Source organism: Brienomyrus brachyistius, chromosome 23 (genome assembly GCF_023856365.1).
Source record: "Brienomyrus brachyistius isolate T26 chromosome 23, BBRACH_0.4, whole genome shotgun sequence".
NCBI lineage: Eukaryota > Metazoa > Chordata > Actinopteri > Osteoglossiformes > Mormyridae > Brienomyrus > Brienomyrus brachyistius.
In genome coordinates, this window is record NC_064555.1 from 4,374,106 (window position 1) to 4,396,746 (window position 22,641).

The 22,641-nt window shown below is 45.8% G+C and overlaps 2 protein-coding genes across 3 annotated transcripts in view; both read left to right on the top strand.

The window, feature by feature from the left end:
• The first annotated feature begins 964 nt into the window (after positions 1 to 964).
• si:dkeyp-120h9.1 (Y+L amino acid transporter 2-like) lies at positions 965 to 12,590 on the top strand. Its single transcript, XM_048994510.1, has 10 exons — positions 965 to 1,090; positions 2,867 to 3,423; positions 6,528 to 6,653; positions 6,787 to 6,931; positions 7,307 to 7,430; positions 7,638 to 7,741; positions 7,921 to 8,017; positions 8,131 to 8,280; positions 8,979 to 9,162; positions 11,172 to 12,590. The coding sequence occupies exons 2-10, from the start codon at positions 2,979 to 2,981 to the stop codon at positions 11,264 to 11,266; spliced, it is 1,470 nt and encodes a 489-aa protein (XP_048850467.1). The 5' UTR covers positions 965 to 1,090; positions 2,867 to 2,978; the 3' UTR covers positions 11,267 to 12,590.
• A 1,121-nt stretch (positions 12,591 to 13,711) lies between these two features.
• Positions 13,712 to 22,641, top strand: part of ripor2 (RHO family interacting cell polarization regulator 2) — a 33,276-nt gene continuing 24,346 nt past the window's right edge. Inside the window, exon 1 of one of the 2 annotated variants that reach the window (XM_048994509.1) lies at positions 13,712 to 13,988. In XM_048994509.1, coding sequence (XP_048850466.1) covers positions 13,913 to 13,988 — 76 coding nt within the window. In that variant the 5' untranslated portion in view covers positions 13,712 to 13,912. Of the gene's footprint in view, positions 13,989 to 19,994; positions 20,277 to 22,641 lie in introns of those variants that run through there. The other variant, XM_048994506.1, reaches the window with a different exon arrangement.

The following is a 22,641-nucleotide window of genomic DNA, read 5'->3' on the forward strand; positions in this document are numbered from 1 at the left end:
CATTACAATAACATTTTTCAATGTAGTACAATGTTAATGATGTATACAGTAAAATGTATCTCTTTTGTACAATTAAGATATACCTTTTAATAATACTGTTTCATATTAAAAATAGTTTTTGAAATGTTGAAATTTGGGTGTGTGACCAAGTGCATGTTTTACACTTTTCTCATACCCACAAAGGGCACAGGCTCAATCTTCAGGTATACGTTGAGGGCGCTGTGTGGCTTTGACGGTGAACACTGGAATGTTGCCGGTTCAAACCCTGTGAACAGAGCAGTTGGACCTTTGAGCGACCTTTGTAGCATATATTTAACCTTAATTGCTCCAGAGACTGGTTGACCCAGCTTTCTCAACGGAATGTTGCGTTGAACAAGTGTAAGCTACATAAATCAATGTAAAGATACTAAATAATGGATCTCACCAAAACAACTGGAATTCATGAGGACAAGTGCAGTAGCTACTTTCCTCCAAATTGTGTAATAATAGACTGGTATTTGCTTCGGGTAAAGAGAGGGGCGTACTTTTCCTGGCGAGGATCTGGACTCGCCCCCTCTTGTGCAGCATCTGGTTCCTTGGAGCTGATGCAGCCGGCAGGTGATTCGGCTGCATTTCGTAATTTTTTTCGGAACCAGGAACCAGGAAATAAGAGGCTAAACTGCAGAAGTGCCTTTACCCGGATGCGTCGTGTATGTGTTTTCTGTTCTTTACTACGTTGTAACAATGCAGCGTGTGCGTCATAAATTAAATAACTCAAAACGTTGCTTTAACCTAAAACAATTATTGCAATACTTATTCGGTGCTATCCGAACTATATCGGAAGCAAATTAGGGATTAAACCTCAAATCGCTCCTTTCATGAGTGCTTCTTAATGTACAGATTAACTGGGGACTTCTCTCTAAAACATCGCTTTACATTTGTAGCATATGTACATAATTAGATGCCAGCGCGTATTTTTTTCCGGCACCCGAACCGATAACGCCCCTTTAGAGAGGCGGGTTCATAGGGGCGGGAAGCGGCGAGGATCTTATACGCTCCGTCGCCACATTTTACGCGCAGCCGGCAGCGCGGTCAGAGCCACGAACAGCAGGTAAAGCTTTTTTCCGTCTGTTTATTTATTCACCGTTTCTCCCGTGAACGTCACGTTTAAGCCTAAACAGGTTTATGTGTGTTTTTTTATAATCCTATTTTCCTTGTACGGAATAAATGCTTTTCTCGTCTAGAAAGTTCAACAAAACAGGCTTTTCATTGTAAAATGATGGCATGTAGTTTTGTCGGCAGGCGGGCAGAGCATCCTCCAGCGCAATGGAAGCCATGTTTACCACGTGTACCGTGGGCGCTAGTATCATTAAAACGGTACAATGTGCGGCGTGCAGTCAGCGTCCGTATAAGCCAGATGCTAAAATGTGCAGAACATGGGTGACGTACGCTCATCTAAATCATTTATAATGATCGGGGGGGGTCACAGTGTCCCTGTACTTGGGAACACGCTGTGAGCTTCAGTTCCGCTAAGTTAATGAGTTGACAGCACTGCTGTACCCACACACAGTTTAAAGCGCACACATATAATTGTTTTTGGCTTTAGTCCATCTTCGAAACCCTTCTCTGGGTCAAGATCACGTTGGGAAGGGGGGGCACAATCCCTGGCAGCACAGGGAAGGAGGGTACCCTGGACGGGATGCTAGTTTATCACTAAGGGCGGTTTGCAGATACCAGTTATTCCTGTGGTTGGGGGCGGAGGAGGGGGGTAATCATGTAAAATCCTCCGTTTTTCCAAGTAGGGATTCCGACTTCGAGGGGCGTCCGTCTGAAATATCCGACTTGGATCTCTCAATTTCCGAGTTACGAGTTCAAATCGAGCGCAGTATTACGCTGAAGAAGTTGACGTCATTCTCAGGACAACGCCACAATGTCCACTGTCCTATTATAATGTCGTTTTTAATAGAAGTCCCATTTATTTTAGCTTTTAAAATGGCAAAATTAACAAATACAATTATGAGAATGATTTCTGTGTTATAGTTGTGAACTTTATCAGTGTTTCAGAACCTGATTTAGTTATTGTTAGTGCTCCATCATCGTGGTAAGGACCAGGAGCTAAGTGCATTTTGTAATAAGGCTTCTACATTCTCGAACTAGAGCTACTGCATTGAGAGGCGAGGTGGAGCTGAAGGAACCTGAAAATGCTTATTTTCTTTCATTCCAAAGATGTCTCACCCTTTCACTACATCTCAATGGGTTTTTGCACACGTGGTTATGGGTTCTGGTAATTTGGCCTCCGGTACTTTTTGATGAGTAGCAACAGTTTGCTCACTCATCCTCAGAGGGTGAGATTTCTCATTATGCCTTGTTGTCCACCTCCAGGGCTGACGGTTTGAGTCATAACATTATTCTGTGTGTGTGGAGTTTGTGTGCTTTTGTCCTGCAGGCAGAACACAAGCAGGTGGATATCGGGATTATCCACCTCTAGCTACCTCGCATGTATAAACATTCCATAATGTGCATATTGGGGAAAATGCAGTGAATAATGTTATAAAATACAGTTGTCAGCATAATTCAAAACAAGTTTTTGCATGATTGTACAAGGAGGAACTGTAACAGGCCACATGAACATTCCATAAGATTGAGCAATATTAACACCATCAGTGTACAAGTGAACAATGAGCTGGTGCGTGTTCACCTCAAGCGGTGAGCTCGGATTTCTGTAAGTTTTTTTCAATAATTTCAACGCACACATTTCTTATAATTCATTTAACAAAAATGTCAGTGTTTTTTATGGGGTTAACTTTAAGTTCATACGCTTTACCCACATTATCTCCTTGCCACGGATAAATAGGCAGCCTTGGATGTTGCCTGTTTGTTTATGCAGGTCACACATGGCGAAAGGCGCCGTTTTCCTGCCCTGAGGTTGCTGGTCTATAGCAGTTCTCCGCTCTTCCTTGCCCGTCTCTGCTGAGGTAGCCGTCCAGACCGAGCGGACCATGGGTGCGGACGGCGACGCAACGTCGACAAACTCCATGCGGCTGAAGCAGGAAATCTCTCTGCTCCACGGGGTCTGCCTCATCGTGGGCAATATGATCGGCTCTGGCATATTTGTCTCCCCGAAGGGAGTCCTACTGCACACAGGATCCTTCGGCCTGTCCCTGGTGGTGTGGGTTATTGGGGGCATCTTCTCAGTTTTCGGGGCATTGTGCTACGCCGAACTGGGCACCACCATCCGGAAGTCGGGCGCTAGCTACGCGTACATCTTGGAGTCCTTCGGGGGTTTCCTGGCCTTCATCCGCCTGTGGACGTCGCTGATGATCGTGGAGCCCGCCTGCCAGGCTGTCATCGCCCTCACCTTCTCCACCTACCTGGTCCAGCCCTTCTACCCCACGTGTTTCGCCCCTTATGCTGCCGTGCGACTCATAGCTGCCCTCATCATATGTAAGTTTACCTGCTTGGCAAGGTTAAAAACCTCTGAGTCCACTAAGATACACTGGATTTTGTCACTACTAAGTAGTGATGAAGCTTCATGAACCGTTTGCTGTACTTTCTGACCCCACTAGATGGTGCTCTCTGTTCAAAGCATGCCCCATACGCAAACACCATCTAGTGGGTCCAAAATATACAGCAAATTGTTCATGATGCTTCATTTGGCTGAACTCTTCATTAGAGCTAGTGGTTGAAGTAGCTAAACATTTTAGTTGATCTGTTTTCCAGCTTCATGTAATAGACTTTTAGCGATATATTTAAGAGGCAACAAAACTGCCATATTGCCAAAACATTTTGCCGTTTTTTGATGCTTTCTGAAATCTTAAACGGCATGCCAGGCTCACATCTGCGGGAGTCCTTTCCCCACTGTATGCGCAGGGTGTGTTGTATGGGTTTCTGCTGTAGTTTTACCCCAAAACCTTGTAGTTAGGTGAGTTACTTTGCTAATGGTGTGTGTGACTGTATGGTGGACTGGAGCCTTCAGGCATGCAGCTGCTCTGTAGTGGATAAGCGATTGAATGGATGGAGGGATGGTTGTTTGGAAACTTAAGACAAACTTTTTTGGAATTGAACTGCATAAGTAGTATGGGAATTAAGAACGGCTGATGTAATTTATTTTTTTTTAACGGCAACATCTTCAACCTTTAAACGTTTATGGTCCCTCAGCTGCAGGATTGGGTGACACAGATGAATTTTTATTTGGTCGTTTGCAAGATCTTGGGACAGATTGCTCAGCCCTGGAATTTCCGTGGTTGGAGATGGTTGCATCTTTGTTGATATGAAGCACCCGATAAGATCTAAGGGTGTAAAACTCATATGTCCAATTGCTCGGCTGTTAAATTGTAAGCTAGCTATCTTGCTATCTTACATCTGGCCCGCTCGGTCATTTCAGATTGTATAAGCAGTTTTATGTTTGTTTAGTAGATGCAATGTGCTGGTGAGGGCCGGGGAGCACGGTCAGCTAGCATCACTGGAGTAGTGGGAGTTTAAGGCCTGGCTCACAGGACCAGTGATTGTATTAGACCATGAGGACTTGAACCCACACGCTTCTGTACGTTGGTACAGACTCCTAAACCACTGAGCTACACATCTGTTAGGAGGTTCTGATCTGTTGAGCTTTGAGGGAAGACTGACGCTTAAATACAAGCTGTACAAGTTGGGTTGTGTGTTTTTCAGTAGCACATAATCTTATCTTCATTTCATGTTTTTGTAGCACCATGCCTAAGCAGCCACTTATCCTAGGCATAGTCTAATGAAGTTAAGAAAGGTTGGGAAAGACGAATGAAAAACTTATTTTGAACTGGTTCGGCTTTAAATCATCCAGCACTGAGCAAATGTCAGTATTATGCATCCCCATGTGACCACAGACGTGTTCTTCTTTTGGCAGCAGAACTGGTAATTTTAGTTGTGTTGTAGCATGTAAAAGTTATCAAGATCTTAAGGCTATTCTTGCTAAATAAATGCTGTTGATGCTCCCCCATGTCCCCTGGTTGGAAATGATACATTCAATGTATTTATCAAAATAGTTTTATTTACATAAAGGCACAAGACAAGCTACTCCACCCAAAACCTGTGGGGGAAAAAAGAAGCAATACCGTGATATAGTACCGTCGTCATTGTCCAAAAAGCGAAAAATACCATGATAATTATTTTAGATCTCGTCGCCCACCCCTAGTGTGAATGTTGCAGGAAAGTGGCCGTTTTTGAGACAATGGAACAGCCTGTTAGACCTGTCAGAATGGGAAGGACAATGAAAAATGACACCTTTTGCCGTGAATAGATGGGGCTGGCCCTGTTATGCGGTGAATGAAATGCAGGAGGGAGGAGTATGCCGGAGCATGTTGCTGGGCACGGCGGGCAAGTTTGTCGTGATTACCTAATTAAACTCGATTACTCAATTTCAAACAATGCTTTTTAATAGTCATCTTGCTTGACTACTCAGCAGTTCAAAAAAAAGAGCGATAAGCCATCATTTTTGTGGAAGCGCTTCCCATTAAAAGTGAATGAAAATGCAGTCGTCTCTCAGTATTGCAAAGCAGAACTTAAATATTACCACCGCCGGGCTGCTATGCAAATACACCTTAAAAGAAGATGTTCGGGTTTGACAGATTTGCTCAATGTGAAACTAGCTATAGATATGTGGGAGCAGTGTGTGGCTCTGTGGGCTAAGCCTGTGTGCCTGTAATCAGAAGGTCGCAGGTTCAAACCCAGCCTCAGCCTTAACCCCCAGCTCCCTGGGCGCCGCTACGGGTGGCAGCCCTTCGCAGACAACTTCCTCTATGAAAAAAGAGCAAGTTGTGGGAGGTGTAAAGACAATTTCAATAAAGTATCAATTATTATTATTATTAACTTCTCTAAGTAGCCTAGCCTGTCTTTGTCATCACCCTGACTTAAATGATTTTGCTTCATTTACTTTTCTGTATGTCAAAGTACAATGCAAGCCAGGCGGCAGAGAGGCCCAGTGATTTGCCTGTTCACCCTGTGTGTGTGTGTGTGTGTGTGTGTGTGTGTGTGTGTGTGTGTGTGTGTGTGTGTGTGTGTGTGTGTGTGTGTGTGTGTGTGTGTGTGTGTGTGTGGCTTTTCGGTGGACTTCCTGCTTTCTTCCACTATGCAAAAACATGCAACTTAAGTGAACTTGAGAGCCAAAATGGACCATATGTGTGACTGAGTGTGAACCCTGCAGTGGCTGGTTGGTTCCTGATGTGTGCCATTTCCAGTGTGTGTATAATCGAGTAATCACACACACACACACACACACACACACACACACACACGCACAAAAGCACTGTTGTCTTTAGCTTTTTGGTGTTTCTTTACAAAGGGAATCCCGATACTGGAAGATGTCTTCAGTTTTCACCTCCCTTTTCAGTTTTTACCAACATTTTATCTCTCCTCCAACCTGTAAGAAGTGGCGTTACTGTACGTTATTGTTTCAGGTTGCTAGTCTGTAAGTTCCGACTCCATTTATCAGGGTCTGACATGTCACGATATCCTTGACTTGCCTTGAGGTTCACTGAGCAGATGCGAACTCGTACATGGCTCTCATGTCCCTCCAGCCCTCTTGACCTGTGTCAACTGCATGAAGGTGAAGTGGGGGGCCATCCTGCAGGTGATCTCCACGGTGGCCAAGGTCTTGGCGCTCATTGTCATCATTATTGCAGGGCTGGTCAAGCTAGGTCAAGGTGAGCCTTTAGCGTGTGTGTTTGTGTGTGTGTGTGGGTGGCTTTTCTGCCACAGCTTTGTGTATACACATCTTTGGCCAACAGTCTTCTTACCATTCCGAAAATCTCACTGCGTAATAATGGATTCTCCCAGGCAAGGTGGAAAACTTTGAGGAGTCATTTCAGAACTCCAAGGTGGACGCCGGGAACTTGGCCCTCGCCCTGTACTCTGCATTGTACTCCTACTCTGGGTGGGACACCCTCAACTTCATCACCGAAGAGATCAAGAACCCAGAGAGGTAGTAGAATTTCTGTCACTAGCCAACTGGGGTAGTTTAGTGAAAAATGTAGTCAAACATGCCCTTTTAAAAAAAAAAAAAAAAAAAAAAAGCTCGCCAGCAGGCCAGTGTTCAGCTTTTTGTTTTCCTCTTTGACTAAATGACTCGCCTGAGGTGGGGGCGCGTTGCATTTCCAGTCCTGCTTCTGCTGTTTACTAAAGTACAGGACTGTGTCACTAAAACCTTGTTTACAAAGAGTGTTTGGCTTCTCGTTTTTCAATCGCGTGGAAGTGCTGTTTTTTTTTTTTTTTCAGTAAATGATGTTTTTGTATATGATTATTATTTGATAGTTATTGTTGTTAATTTGATATGTCTCTGTCCCATGTTTGATTGCAGGAACCTTCCGCTGTCGATTGCAATCTCCATGCCCATTGTCACAGTCATCTATATCATGACCAACATAGCCTATTACACGGTCATGGACGTGGACACGGTGCTCAACAGCGAAGCTGTCGCCGTCGTGAGTACAAAATGCCGACCGGTGTGTGTCAGGGTGTGTCCTGTTTATAGAAGGTGTTTAAATACTCAGAAGCCTGATAAGGGTGGAAGCCAAGTGACATTCACCAGCACTCTGAGTTATTCCTTTGAATGGTTGACCCACAAGTTACAGATAGCGTGTTTTGCGAAGCAGATGAGCACGTGACATCCGCTGCCGGTGTTTCTACAGACGTTCGCTGATGACGTTCTGGGTTATGCCAGATGGCTGATTCCGGTTTCTGTGGCCATTTCCTGCTACGGTGGTTTAAACTCCTCGATAATCGCGGCTTCCAGGTGAGGGAGACCTGGAAAGGAACCAGGCCGTGATTGAATGATGTGGTCAGCTGACACACATCTGTCTACAAAGCAGTGTGACTGAAAGATGAATAATTGTAGTAGCTTGACATGAGTTGGTAGTGGTCTCAGAGTCGGGTCACCTTGGGGTCTGAGCCCGTGAATCTCTCCCATTTCAGACTCTTCTTCGTGGGCTCTCGTGAGGGCCAGCTCCCTAATTTCCTCTGCATGATCCACATCAAGCGCTACACTCCCATTCCCGCTTTGCTTTTCAACGTAAGTGTTTAACTTCGGTGGCCATAGAAGCTTTGCAGTGCGTGAATTCAGAGGGGCAACTGGGCAATGCCTGACCCTATAACAGACTCTAACTGCACTCTCTATCATTTCAGGGAGGAATGTCCCTCATATATCTGTGTGTGAAGGACGTCTTCCAACTAATAAACTACTTCAGCTTCAACTATTGGCTGTTCATTGGCCTCTCCATTGCCAGCCAGATCTACTTGCGTGTCAAGGCTCCTGAGATGCCTCGTCCAGTCAAGGTGAGAGACCAGCTCAGGTGAGAAGTGTGTGTTGTGAGGTTCAAGATTTTTTTTTTTGTCATGCATGTTGTGAATTTTTTTATACTCTCACTTGATTGTAGTGCCAAATTCAAGATGATTAAGATAAAAACGAGTAACAGGATCAACTGTTTACATGTGCAAAAAGTTAATTGGAGGTAGAACCAAGTGAATAAGGTACAGTACACATAGCTACCAGACCAAGATGTTATGCTTCCAGAAAGTGTAGACCTGTAAAAGATGATTAACTGCAGGTTTAGGGGTTAGGAACCATCCTCAGCTGTGTGAGTAAAGTGCCATCCTGATGACTTGAAGTTCCAGCTCAGTGTTTTCCAATCCGGTCCTTGGGGACACAGACAGACACAAAAATCCTTCTGGGAGCTGGAAGGGAGAAAAAATGTGGACTGTCTGAGAGGGAGCTCGGAGAGAGCAAAAACACGGACTGGCCGTGGATCCACGAGGACCAGACTGGGAAACATTGTTCTAGCTGATGGTGGTTTGACAAGTTCTCCGTGAGGAACCTAACCTTCCAAAAACCTGAATCGGAGCATTTCCTCTCTCTTTTTCTGTACTTCAGAACATGAATTCTGGAGCGTAACTGTGATGATGGTGTTTAGTACGAGAGGAGGCCCATTCACAAACCCCTCCCTGCTGTTCTGTCTCCCCCATCCCCCCCGCAGCTGAGCCTGTTTTTCCCAGTCGTCTACTGCATATGCAGTGTGTTCCTGGTGGTGGTGCCTCTCTACAGCGACACCATCAACTCACTAGTGGGTATCGGGGTGGCCCTCTCTGGAGTGCCAGTCTACTTCCTCTGCGTGTACCTGCCAGCCACTTCCCGGCCTGCTTTCCTGGGCAAGCTTCTAGGTAAGAGACCGAACTCTGAGCAGGGCTGTGATCTGGTTAAAGCCCCATTAACTCCGGCCCTGAGTTATTTTCACTAGACACTGTAATGGCGGGGGGGGGGGTGGACACAAGGCATTATATACATGGTGCAATGTATGCAAACAATAATAATGCAGTATAAAAATAAAATATAGCAGCATAAAAGGGCGGAATAAATAAAGTGGAACTAAATAAGCAGATAAATACTAACACTGGGCAACAAATCATTTTGTTTCACAAGTCAACATAAGTGAATCTTCCAGCATTGTTTGTGCTAAATTCAAACGTCTAATCAGAATTTCCCCGTCGTGCAAGGATTTTCAGTGGCACGCAGTTAGACCTTTACGCTATATGTGTATTTACAGTATATGTGCATGGCGGAAGGACTCATCCTAAAGGTAGAAGTGTGTGATTTTCTGCTGCCCCGTAAGGATCCAGTGGATATTAGCAAGCATACTGGGACTCCATTGGTCTTAGTATTGTTTTTCCATATCAGAGAGAGAGAGAGCAGGATCCTGTCTAAACATGTCCAAACGTGTTACAGCCTGTGAACTCCGGCCAACCAGTTACAGTACTTTGCACCCTTGTGTAAAGTCTTAAAAATGCTCAGAAATACAAATTCAATCTTTTTTAAGAACATAAGAACATAAGAACATAAGAACTATACAAACGAGAGGAGGCCATTCGGCCCATCAAGCTCGCTTGGGGAGAACTAAACTAATAGCTCAGAGTCGTTAAAATCTTATCTAGCTCTGATTTAAAGGAACCCAAGGATTCAGCTTGCACTACATTATCAGGAAGGGTATTCCATACTCTGACTACACGCTGTGTAAAGAAGTGCTTCCTTAAATCCAGCTTGAAATGTTCTCCCGCTAATTTCCACCTATGGCCACGAGTTCGTGTATTTAAACTAATGCTGAAGTAACTATTTGCTTGAACAGCATCCAAACCTGTTAGAATCTGTTAGAATTTTCCTAGCTTGCTCTAAATTATGCACATATAATCTTAATAAGGAATTATATGCCATCGACATAGCTGGCCGGGCCGGCCCCATCTACATACGGTAGACCAGGCGGCCCCCATTTACATATATGCCATTAATATAGCCTAAAAATGACATCTCTGAAAAACTATGGGTGAGCCCCTGCTTGGGCTGCAAACGCAGTACAAATATACAATATCTAGTAATAATACATCTATGCGGAAGATATTGATAGCAATCAGAAGGAGGCTGTAGGAAGGGTTGGTGTTCTCAGGTCACCGATCTGCTGAGCTGTGTTCCCACTGTCAGTGCTGACTGGGCCTCTTGACACATGTCTTAACTTGGCATTAAAAAGTACGTAAGACACCCCTTAGATGTTCTGTGAAAAACAATCTCTGTTGACCAGTCTTATGCTAAATATTCGTATTTGAAACATTTTGCAGCAATTATATCAAGTTAGGCCTGCGATCAGCATCACAAAATCTGACACCACAAAAATCATAAAGGAATCATAAGTCTTGTATACCAGTGTGATAAGTTTTCAAGTGGTCCGATTGAGCTCCAAAGTGAATTTTCACAGCTGGTACTGTTGCTTGTTCGTTTGTTACATGTGGCCCGATGATGTACCACATGCATTATACCTATCAGCTTGGGTCCTTTGGTCGCTGATATGTATGACGTTCATCACCGCGGTCCGACACCCCGATGCTTTTGTATGGAGCCGTGGTACTCGGTTCTGGACAGGAATGTGAACCGCTCGTCTAACACATTTTTTGTGGAAACAGGATCAGCCAGTTCTTAAAGTAACTGAAGCTCAAGCGCCCATCAGTGACATCGCCCTCAGCATAGCGATGTGCGGCCCCAGCTTCCTGACCCACGGTGCTACAGGCTTCCCCTGAAGTGGGACATGCACTTTATGAGCTGTGTTACTAAGGAAGTCCTTAGTGTTCACCTCTTTGTGTCTGTGTTTGTGTGTGTGTGTGTGTGTGTGTGTGTGTGTGTTTTGCAGGCTTCATCTCGCTCACCACCCAGAAGCTGTTTCTGTGCTGCGTGGCCGATCCGGACCTGGACCTAGATAATCCTCCAGATAACAAGGAAAGTTGATCCTGATAACTGCTGGTTATCTTGGGGTGGTATTCCTCCCCACTGATCTCATGCAGCGTGTTCGTATTTACTCTATTGACTGGACTGTTTGCTGAGTACTGGCCCGATTCCAGGTTAAAGGGCATTTTATCGAAATTTCTCTACGACAGACACAACGTGCACGTTTCCTTCTTTAATACCATCGACAAGCAATCTGTATCTTTTTTTTTTTTTAAGGCTAGAAAGCTGGATCCTTTAAGTGCCTGTAAATGCATCCAGAATCGGCAAAACATTACCACCTGAAAAAAGGAGTCACTGGTCACTTTCACAGGAAGTGTTTAGAGAGAGGAGTCGATCCTGGAGGAACGCCATGTCTTTGGAGAAGTGCAGACCTTCCTCCCTCATTTTCCAAATTATTACTTTCCAGTTAGTGCTGTAATTATCACTCGTGGGTTTTTGGCACTGATGCCTAAGGTGAGGATCAGGCGTGAACTTCACCGATGGAAGGTCAGGTTACCCACAGCCCACCGGGGCCATTTTATTTCGCTAGATAGTTTACCCGACAGCTGATAATGTGATTAACCACGAGCAGTGTGCTCGTGTTTTGGTGATGGGGGGACTATCCGGAGTGGGAGGGGTGGGGCATGTTATTTCTTTTAACTTTATTATTATTTTTTTATTAAAATGGATTTGAAATGCAGCTGCACATACAAACGTAGTCTGTCTGAGAGTGAAGCTCTCCTATATTAGGAACAGATCTTAATTGCTATATTAGCATGGCTGCTTCATTCACTGGTACAGAATGTGCAGCCATCTTTAAGCACAGGCGATTGTGAGTAGGGGGAACCTGCAATACACTTTCCTACCAGCTGAGGGCCTCCTAGGTCTTTATGTCCTGTCGGGTTGCGATCAGTTCATCCTTATTCTGGTTGTTGTGATGTCCTCCATGAACTGGATTGTCTTTTTTTTTAATGGGAAGATTATACGGTAATGTGTTATAGAAGAGCCATTATTTTTTTTGGTATATTTCAGTGTCCTGAGCCATTAAAAGGGAGCAGACAGATACCGTGACCAAGGGTTATTAGTGCTGGTGACTGTCTGATGATATTAAAGATGCTACTCAGGTTATTTTTAAAGCTGTTTTGCTACAGCCTGTTATTTGTGGTTTGTTGTTGCTGTTTTTTATGGTTGTTATGCATCTCAGTCCAAAGTAGGCGATGCAGATGAATGAAATCGGTGAAGATTCTACTTTGGGCTGTTTGTCATTCTGTTCTGTACCCGGTTTGTTTCTTCTTTGTAAAACTGATTTATGCTGATGAAAGTATAATAAAGAAATTCTGCTTTTCTTTATTGTACCCTGGAATACTTCTTACATATCCCATCTTGCTCACCTTTATATACACATACATATACAGGGTTTAAATATAGACAGAACCTGGAGTAGCCAAGCTCCGCCTCCTCATGTCCAAATCGCACCTTGCTGGAGACAAGCTCCGCCTCCTCATGTCCAAATCGCACCTTGCCGGAGCCAAGCTCCGCCTCCTCATGTCCAAATCGCACCTTGCCGGAGCCAAGCTCCGCCTCCTCATGTCCAAATCGCACCTTGCCGGAGACAAGCTCCGCCTCCTCATGTCCAAATCGCACCTTGCTGGAGCCAAGCTCCGCCTCCTCATGTCCAAATCGCACCTTGCCGGAGCCAAGCTCCGCCTCCTCGTCCAAATCGCACCTTGCTCAATCTCCTTCAGCGTTAACCTAGTTAACTGGAAAAAAGTGAACGGTTTAATAAAGGGTTAGTTTTGCACTAAAAATCATGTTTTTCCATCAGCTTTAATCCTAATGTTTCATTAGTCGCTCTCACCAGACATCTAGAATTCAAAGGGCTGCCTTGGACCTGACTGGCCACTGGGGGTCACTAGTGTCGTTTTCCACTCTCTCAATCCTGTCCCTGGCACTTCCCACAATCTCCACACAATTACCAGCGGCAAACCAAATATAAGCCCTTAGCACAACGAGGCCAAATTTCTACATGAGGTTGAGGAAGCAATTTATATTGTAATTGATGAGTTATTAAATGGCTTGGCCTTTTGTGGTTCTGGCAGGGATAAGCGGCTATTGAAATGAAAACTGTTTAAGAGGAAGTTATGTAGCTTAATTGCAGGCCTCTAAGGCAGGTAAGGCTTAATGGCAGGCCTGTAAGGCAGGCCTCTCCTGTGCATCCAGGCACCCCTGCCCCCCCCCCCCCCCCCCCGCCCGCCCTTTCTTTCTCTCTCCAGCCCTCTTTCCCATCTCTCCCCCCCCCCCCCCGCCCTCTCCGCTCCTCCTCCCCCTTCTCTTCCCCACCCCCCATCCCGTGCGGCTCCCTGTCCTCTCACCCCTCCCATTAAGGTTTGTGTTACACTCTGCCTGGCGCTGCCCCCGATCAGGTGCTGCACACTCATGGGAGCGCTGACCTGTGCTCACACCGCCAGCCCTGACTGGGCCTCCTGGCCAGGCACGGGGCGCCCGCTCTCCATTCCATGCCGAATCCGCTGCCCCCGCCGGGGGTGACCGCGAAGGCTTTACGGCCCTGGCCCCGGCTCCCTGGGAATGGGGGTCCGGCTCGGGAGGAGGCATCCCGTGGGGTGATGCGAGTGGCTGACTGCTTTGCTCTAGCGACGCCGAGAGGCCATGGATCTGTCCCGTCGACTGCGCTGGATCCACAAGCGGCCTTGGAGGCCCCAGACCCGCCGGAGAGAGTTCAGTAGTAGGTACCTGGTGCTTGCGTGCTGCGAATACGAGAGTCGTGGGGCAGCACTAACGTGCGTCTGAGGGTAGGATTAGGGTGTGGGAGGGGCTCGGCTCTCTTTTCATACCTGCTCACTAAATATCAGCAGCGCTGGTTGTGTCTTCAGTACAAAAACATCAGATGAATCAATGTACTTGGCCGTATATGGGGGCCGTATATGGGGACCCTTTGCCCGTCTTTGTTTCTCTTAACAGCTTCTTTGAGTGTGTGTACACCCCCCTCCCCACCCCGGGAACGCTGATCTTTCCCGCAGCCTCCTTGTGTTTGGTATCAATGTCTTCTGCATAGATCTATTATTACTAGATATCACATATTCTGTTTGTACAGTATTTGTAGCCCGTGCGGGGGCTCACATGTTTGCATTGTTGGAAGATAATCTGGCATTGTGGCTTGGGAAGGGCTCCTTTTTCTCTTATTAGATAAGCTCTTCAGACAGGCCTGTCCAATCTTGTAATTCTATATCCCAGGGCTTTTGGTGTGACCCAGTGCAGGGTTACCTGCAGTCCCTGGTTCCTGCTATGTGAGAACACAGACTACGTGGAATTACTTAAAGGTGTACTAACCGACGATATGGGGGGTGACAGCCTGTAGCCATTCATTTTATTTTCAATTATTTAGACACAAATTCTTCAGTACTTTGCTGGGCAGCTCAGAAGTCACATGAAAGCCACGGTAGAGCGTTTCTACGCTATCAGCCTGTCTGAGATGACTCTAAAGAGTCAGACTTCTGGGTTTCCTGCCTGAAGGGAGTGCAGCTTGTGACTGTCCTGCTCCCTGTTTTACAAAGACACTTAGACTGGGTTTTATTTGCTTAGGTGGCTGTGAAGCGTCTGTTTGGACAGTTAACTTGATTGTCTAGATTGATTTAGGTTCCCGTCTGTATTTAAACGGCTGTGACGTCATGCAGGATACTGTGCTGTTTGTTCGGTTCTGCTCCTGCCCCCGCAACTGTCCAACGGTGCTGCGGTAAATGATGCCACACAGGGAGTGGGGGGGGGTCACATTCCTCTAAGCCCAATGTCCTGCTTTTCCAGGCTCATCCCAGTGACACCTCCTACCAGAATCACACTTTCACATCGTAGGCCTGTTGATCGACTGGTTCCTTTGTTTATGCATAATGCAGCTGTTCTGCGAGGACGACGCAAAGGAAATAGAAACGCGGATGAATGCAGAGCAGCTGTGTTGTGTAACCCGGCTGCCTCGTCTAGGAGCCGCGGTGCCTATTTTCAGCTTTCCAAACAGGCAGAATGTGCCTCATCTCCTTCTTACACGCCAGCTTCCACATCAGAGTGGCTGAAGCGCTACCATTTCCACCTGATGCTCACATCTGTCACGTGCATATTTCTCCATGCATGTGCTCGATGTGTTGATGCCATCAGAGGCGATTCTGAGGTCTGCTGGTCCTCTGTCTGAATTCCGGAGGGAAGCTGGGCTGTGTGGCTCTGCTCAGCACTGACATTTTTAAGTGGCCACTAGGGGGCATCACGCCACAGATTACCACCAGTATTACCGCTACATTCTGTCCATCATACATATTTAGGGCTGTACGCTTTCTGTGTGTAGGCCAAATGTGAAGTCTTGCTCTCTCTGCTTATGCAGCCACTCTTCTCTGTGACCTGCCAAAAAGGCCTGATGATGTAACCGCACTGCGATGGCAGTTTAAAGAACGCGTACGAATCCTTGCATGTTTGCATTCTGAAAGATAAAACGATGCACTTGTGCCTTAATCCTAATTAAATATGCATAATTGCTTGGGATGGATGTTGGACACGCTTCTAGGTCTCTGCAGAGAAATGATGACAGGCTTTGGAGTTTGATGCTCTGTGGACTTTTTCTGACGCAATCCACTTCCATCCTGAACCTGCAGAACTGTCTGTTCTACATAGAAGCCCCTTTTTTTTCTACTCCCCTTATGAAATACACTTTCCACACACACATTTCTCAGCAGGCCGGCTCGGTACAGTTCCCTAACAATGACTGCCTTTTCGAGAACCTTTTGTACAGTCCTACACAGTGCGTGGTCTGCGGGGCCCGTCACCATTTCCACTGTGGCATGTGTCTCTGAAGGGCCGTGAAACAAAGACGGAGACAGAAATAAACGTAGCTGTAGGGAGACGCTGTCAGTTAATAGGGAGGTAAACCATTGCTTGGGATCCTGTTTGAGCCTCTATCAACCAACCTATTCCGCCATCCTATCCCTCCTTCAGTGTCAGAAGCCTAGAAATACGATGGGATGCAAAGAACAGCCCATTCGCCGAGCGCAAGCGCAGGGGTCTGCAAACGTGTCACGTCAACAGCTAAGGGGTAGATTTTCTGAAGCTCTGGATGTTTGACAGCTAAGCAGCAGCAGTATGCCTTGTGATGCGGGATCGCCCCCACGTGCGCCGGCAGAACGTGGCTGCATACCTCTGATTTCAGCATAGACGCATGTTATGTGACCCATCAGGCACCTGCAATTTGCTGGGGGGGAGGGCTTTATATCTGGCTCTGCTTGTTGGCAGGACTATAACTGGCAAACAGATTTATAGTGGTACACCGATATGGAAATTTTGACCAATGTGATAACGATGTATTTTTAACTTGCTGTCAACCAAAGGGGTAGCAGAAGGACATTACATCATTTTTTAATTTTTGCAAAAAAACGAGAAACCGATCCTTGGGCCAGAATAGTGTAATGGCGATGTTGCAGGCTGCATCGAATCGCCTTGCGGGCTGGTACTTTAATTTTTAACGTACTTAGGCTGATACTAATATGCTAACCGATACATTGTGCCTCGTTACAAATCCTCGGAGTGGGCACTGCTGAGCTACATGCTGAGGTGAGACAATGTTGCACTGGAGCCTGGAGTTTCATCCACAATCACATCACGGTTATGGGTCAATGGGCTTATTGTCCAGTGACCAAAATCCTGGGGTTTGTGCATCTATTACTGCATGAGAGGTGACCAAACCCCTTCCTGCCAGCCACTCCCTTCCTCTTCCTGTTCTCCCTCTCCCTCTCCTATACCTTCCCCATGTTGTAACTGCAGTTTCAGCTCTCGTCTGATTCTGTAATCTGGTTCATCTTAACACTGTGGCCTCAGATCCTCTTTTTTTGGTCACCTGTTCCCTGTGAACGGATGCTGCGGTCAGCCAGGCTCTCACCACAAGCGAGCTCCACCCATAACACCCTGTTTATCTGGTGGGGAAGATACTGTGATGCTGAAGGACCCCAGGCAACAGTGGGGGGCTTCGCATTCTGCATTCATTTTTCAGTGACGTAGCTGCAAAGATGAGCTCAGTGATGCTGTTGCCATAGTGACACGAAGAATGCTGCAGCGCTAGCCAGTCACATGTCCCTCCCCGCCCCCCGTGACAGCGTGCAGAATCCGTTACTGGACCATAAAGGAACATGAATCTGTGCCAGACTCTGCTTTAGGATGCTGCCCTCGTTATCGTTCCCATGGCAACCAACTGCTGCGTCACAGATGGCCCTCGCCATGTGCCCTATGAGAAGGAGGCTTGCGGGGCTGCTGGGAGGAGATGTACTTGTTGTCTGTTTTTACCCAGAAGGCTTTGCTTTGAGCCGCTGTGCTATTTTCTTTATGTCTGCTGTTAGACATGTTGACAGGCTCTTATTTGTACGCCGTCCAAACTGCTTCAGCTGCTTTTAAATTGAAAAGGACAATGCAAGGGTTTAGGCTCTGCCAGGAACAATGCTGTTCACTGGTCTTCCGTTTATACGACCTCCTTTTCGAACAGTTTAATTTAAGCACAGTTGTTGTGTGTCTGATGCATGGCTGCTGTTACATTTGCTGGGAGGTCTTGCCTCCAGTGAGTGGTCTTTGTTTTGCCAGCTGGATTAGAATTGTTTACTGCAAGCCAAGCAGCATCTGACACATTTACTGTTTTTGTTCAACTTTACCTCTTGATTGTTCACTTATTCACTGACAATTGGTGACTGCAGGCGACACTGAGGAAGCCTGACGGTGCCAAGTCCCATGTAAAAGGACTCTGGTCCCATCCTGCACGCTGACTTTGGAGCTCTTCACTGTAGGGATATGTTAACCTCGGCTGCTGCGCACTGGCTACCGATATTATGTATGAGGAACTAAATGATGAGAATCATAGTTCACTGTATTGGAAGTGAAAGTTTGTCATTGTTGACACACCACGATGAAATGTGTCCTCTGCATTTAACCTACATGTAACATAGCAGGGGACAGTTAGTTCAACACCTGGGGAGCAGTGCTTTGCTCAGGTGACTTCACTGATTTTTTGCTGGTCAGGGATGTGAACCAGCAACCTTTTGATTACAAGTACACTTCTCTAAACATTAGGCCACCACAGCCCCCATATTGGTACATAACAACAACAATAATAAACATTTAAAAATATATATATGAAAAAAAACTACAGATTACAGTCAGTAAATCTGTATTTACAAAAAGTGTGATGTGTACAGATGTATGAATAGATGTGCATGTATAAATACTCCTTATCACCAAGTTCCTAAATAAATAATGCGATACATTAAATGCTGATATGCATCTTCATGAACAAAATTTACCACAATAAATGTAGTTGTGCCCTTATTTGAGCATGAACCATTTCAGCTGGTCTCAGGGGACTGATGCATTAGGGCAGGGGTGGCCAGTCATATCCAGAAATGGCCATTGTGTATGTGGGTTGTGTTGCAACTCCCTAATTAGATTACTAATTAGAGGATTGATTGGCTGAAGAGTCCTCACACCTGGGTTTGAACAGCCGCCCTAAAGGTTACCCCAAAAACCCACATATACACCGGCCCTTTGTGGATATGATCGCCCCTGAGTTAATGCTTTCAGAACAATGCCCCAAACTCAATTTTTTTTTTAGATTAGAATACAAATTAAATAGAACTGAGAAGTTTAAATGTCATCCCTACTCAATCTTTTCCTTCTGGCGTGTGGATTCATCCTTGTAGCGGGGCCCCGACTCAGCTGTTGGAAGACAGGTCGATAGACGGATGAACGGATGAATTGAATTTAAATCACCAGAAGCCTTAACCAGACGTTCACTGACGCATCTGGGGAATCTCCATCTCCTACAGACCCCAGTCTGATTATTAATTCACGAGATGATGGTTATCTTGTAGCCGGAATTAAGATTAGCACTCCTTCACATACTGCGCTGTCATCCATGTGATCTTGCCAGTCAGTCATGGACATTCTCTATATTTATTTCTTGAATAAAAATCTAGTGTCTCCAACAGTTAAGGATCTGGGCAGCAGAGAATGAATCCTTAACACAGGGTTGATTCTGAGCCAAGCAATACGACTGACCAGGCGGCGTCTCGCATTGCTGAGAACATTAGGCTTTCAGAGCAGCTGAGAGTTTCTTTGACATTTGAAATGCACACTGAGCTCGTGGTTATGCAGAAAGTCATCTCAAAATGATTCCTTCAGCTGTGAGCTTGATGTCAGGGCTGCTCTGCTGGGCTTACGAGGAAGAGCCCCACCCGGAGGGGGGGGGGGGAGAAATCTCAAAGAAATCAATCTGATGCAGCCTAGTTACTATTTCAAGCCGCTGAACTCATTTAGACGGGCGAAGTCACATGATCACCAGGAACTCCATGAAGGCCCCTTAGTGTGTCACAACTTCTGTTACCTTAATTTGCACAAGAATCCCGCTGAGAATCCGACCATGAGCTCATGGGTCAAACCCCCTGGGGGTGGGTTTTAAAAGCGTGGTTTTAGGTCAACAGTCTTTTAATTAGAAGCTAAGATTTTGCCTCACCTTAATGAACTCGACACCTTCCTCAGTGGGGATGCCGATTGACATGACCTGCCTGTCTGTAGCTGCTCAGCCACTTCCCATGATTCCAAGAGAGCCGTTTCTGGGCGATGCTTGGGAGCAGCTTGGCGGCCGGCTGAATCAGAGAGCTAATTATTCTCGTTAATCACCAGCAGTCCGTCCCTCTCGCCCGCCACCCGCCCTCTCGCAAAGGAAGTTGTGAAAGTGGTTATCGCTTGAGGGGAGCAGCCCAGGCAATGAGTTGCACACAGGCGCTCTCTCCCCGCACCACATCGAGACGCACCCCGCCGCTCCTCCGCTTCGGCACTGGCTGGAGGGAAAGTGGGGGCCCAGCTCGTTAGAGCCAGCCGTCCCACGCTTGCGAAACTGCTGAGAAACGGGCAGATCCGAGAACGGCAGCCATGGCTGAGATGGTGCAGGAGGATCTGAGCGCTGTCATGTGTGAGGAAGCAGACGACCTCTTCTCCGAAGGTAGGCTGCACACCTCAAGCAAAGGGGCCACGTTTTTTTTTTGTCGTCATTTGTTCCGATGTCTTTAAATGTTTAGCATATCGAAGAAGCAAAATCAGGCAATAACAGCTTCTGCAATAGCGCCGACAGGATTATAATGCTGGCAAATATCCAGCGGAGTCACAGGACACCATTTTTTAAAAAATAATAATGATTCCACCACTGCAGCAGTTAAATAAATGTGTGAAAATAGAGGCGTGAATCGCTGTTTGTGCAGAGAGGTGCACTGCATCCATTTCTGTATTGCTTAAGCTGTTCTGAGCGTTGCTTCATCATCTGTGGGCAATCGTGAAAGAGAAAGGCAGACATTTAAAGCAGTCAAATGCTGACAGGAGGAGACTTCTGCCATTGCCTGCATGTAATTTAAAAATCAGTTTGTTTGCGAAACCAAAACCCTTAAAAAGGTTCACTATCGTCATTACACCCCTAATATGTAGCAGTTTCTGTGTGGGAGTCATTGAAGATAACACTGCAATGGCTATTAAGACCATCTTAGATAAGTGATCATATTCAAGCGTTTATTTGCTGTTTAGATCACGATTTACTATTTTATTACTAAATTCATAAAAAAAGCCCATTTCCTTGTAAACTGCTGCGTCCACATGCAAACCATCGGCGTGTTCGCAGTGCTGGGGTTGAGTTGCGGTCCTCCTGTCTTGGTTTGGTTATGGTTCTGCATCCCTGGAGCAGCGCTGGGAGACACGAGTAGGACCTGCTTGCCCTCATCCAGACTGTAGGAGCTGCCTGTGGTTCCATGGACTAGGGAGCGAGATGAGGAGGAATGGCCAGATATGTAACAATGGGTGGGAGGACTGAGTGGGGTTTTGAGGGAAGGGGAGCAGAGGTGCAGATATCAGAATTCTGGGGAAGAGTAGACAGCTGTTTGGGATCAGCAGAAGCGGAATAAAGGAACAAAACAAGCGTAAGGAACAGTGCCGCAGAGAGTTTGATATTGGGGGGAACTTAGTTTAATTATTTAAATACAAAATGTCTATTTTTTTGGGGGGGACAAATGTAGGTAAATTAAATATTGAGGGTTACACGTCCCCCCTGTCCTCTCTGGTTCCTATGCCCCTTGGCATGAGGCTGTGGAAAGAGCTAAAGTGGGGTGGGGACAATGGTGTCTGGAATGATTTTACAGTGTGATTATTCGCTGAGGTGGGGAGCAAGGAGACATTCTGTTTTTCCCTGAGACGCTTACACCGCTGATGGAAAGCAGACCAGTTTCTCTAGGGGTCCCAGGACTTTGTGCTGGTAGTTAAGCGTCTGAGGGGTTTCTGAGCACCACGTGGATTCACTATGGGGGGGGGCATGATTCGTATTTGCTAAGCAAATTTATTCGTATTTGCTAAGCAAATTTATTCGTATTTGCTCAACCAAAATTTTGATTTACCGTGTGTCACCATGTCTTTACAAGAGGACCATGACCAACACCTTAATCTAATTTTATGAAATGTCTTTCGAATAATTTGTGAACAAAATAAAAGCAATGGACTTTCAAAAGCTGCCAGGATGGATCAGGTCAGGTCAGGAACCAGTGATGGCGACACACTTAAATAAACTACCAGTACAAATGGGTCACTCTTGATAACCTCAAGTGCTACATCAGCCAAAATAGGTTATACTCATTGAAATCTCCATCCTTTATAGAGGGCATTTTCTTTTTTATTTTCAATAGATTTTGCGCACAATGTTATACTGAAATGATGAAACAGGACAGCAATGTACCACTGTCCCCCATTCAGCTGAGATTTACAGAAAGCACTTGTATGTAAACATTGTGAGATTCACTCCTATTGGTTAGTGTAATCACTGTGAGACTTACTCCTATTGGTTATAGATGAACACAGAGTTTATACTAATGTTGCAGGTTTGTGATTGAATGACCAATGCTGAAGATGCAAAGACCCAGATCTGGTGTCATAAATCCCTTTTTCCCTGCCTTTTATGTGTAGACACAAAGTTCCTTGGATCCTGTGAAATAAGATCTTCTTCAAGTCCAGAGTACAGTATTTCAGTGCGATGATTGTCCTGGTGATGATTTATGCAGAATAAGGGGGGGGGGTGAGGATCTACTGACAGTCTTTGTGTGACAGAATACTAGTTTATAAGAGAAATTGTTGACTTTTGATGGCTGCAGAAACCAGTTCTCTGGTGGTTCTTCTCCAGCACTGTAATAGGTCAAACACTGCAGAACACCTCGACTTCCTCTGGGAGATTAAATTCAAGATTCACGATGATTTCTGAACCATGTGCAACAAGTGTTTTGGAATGCTTACTTGTCTAACCACACCCAGTACAAGGAACAATAGTATTAAGTAAAGAA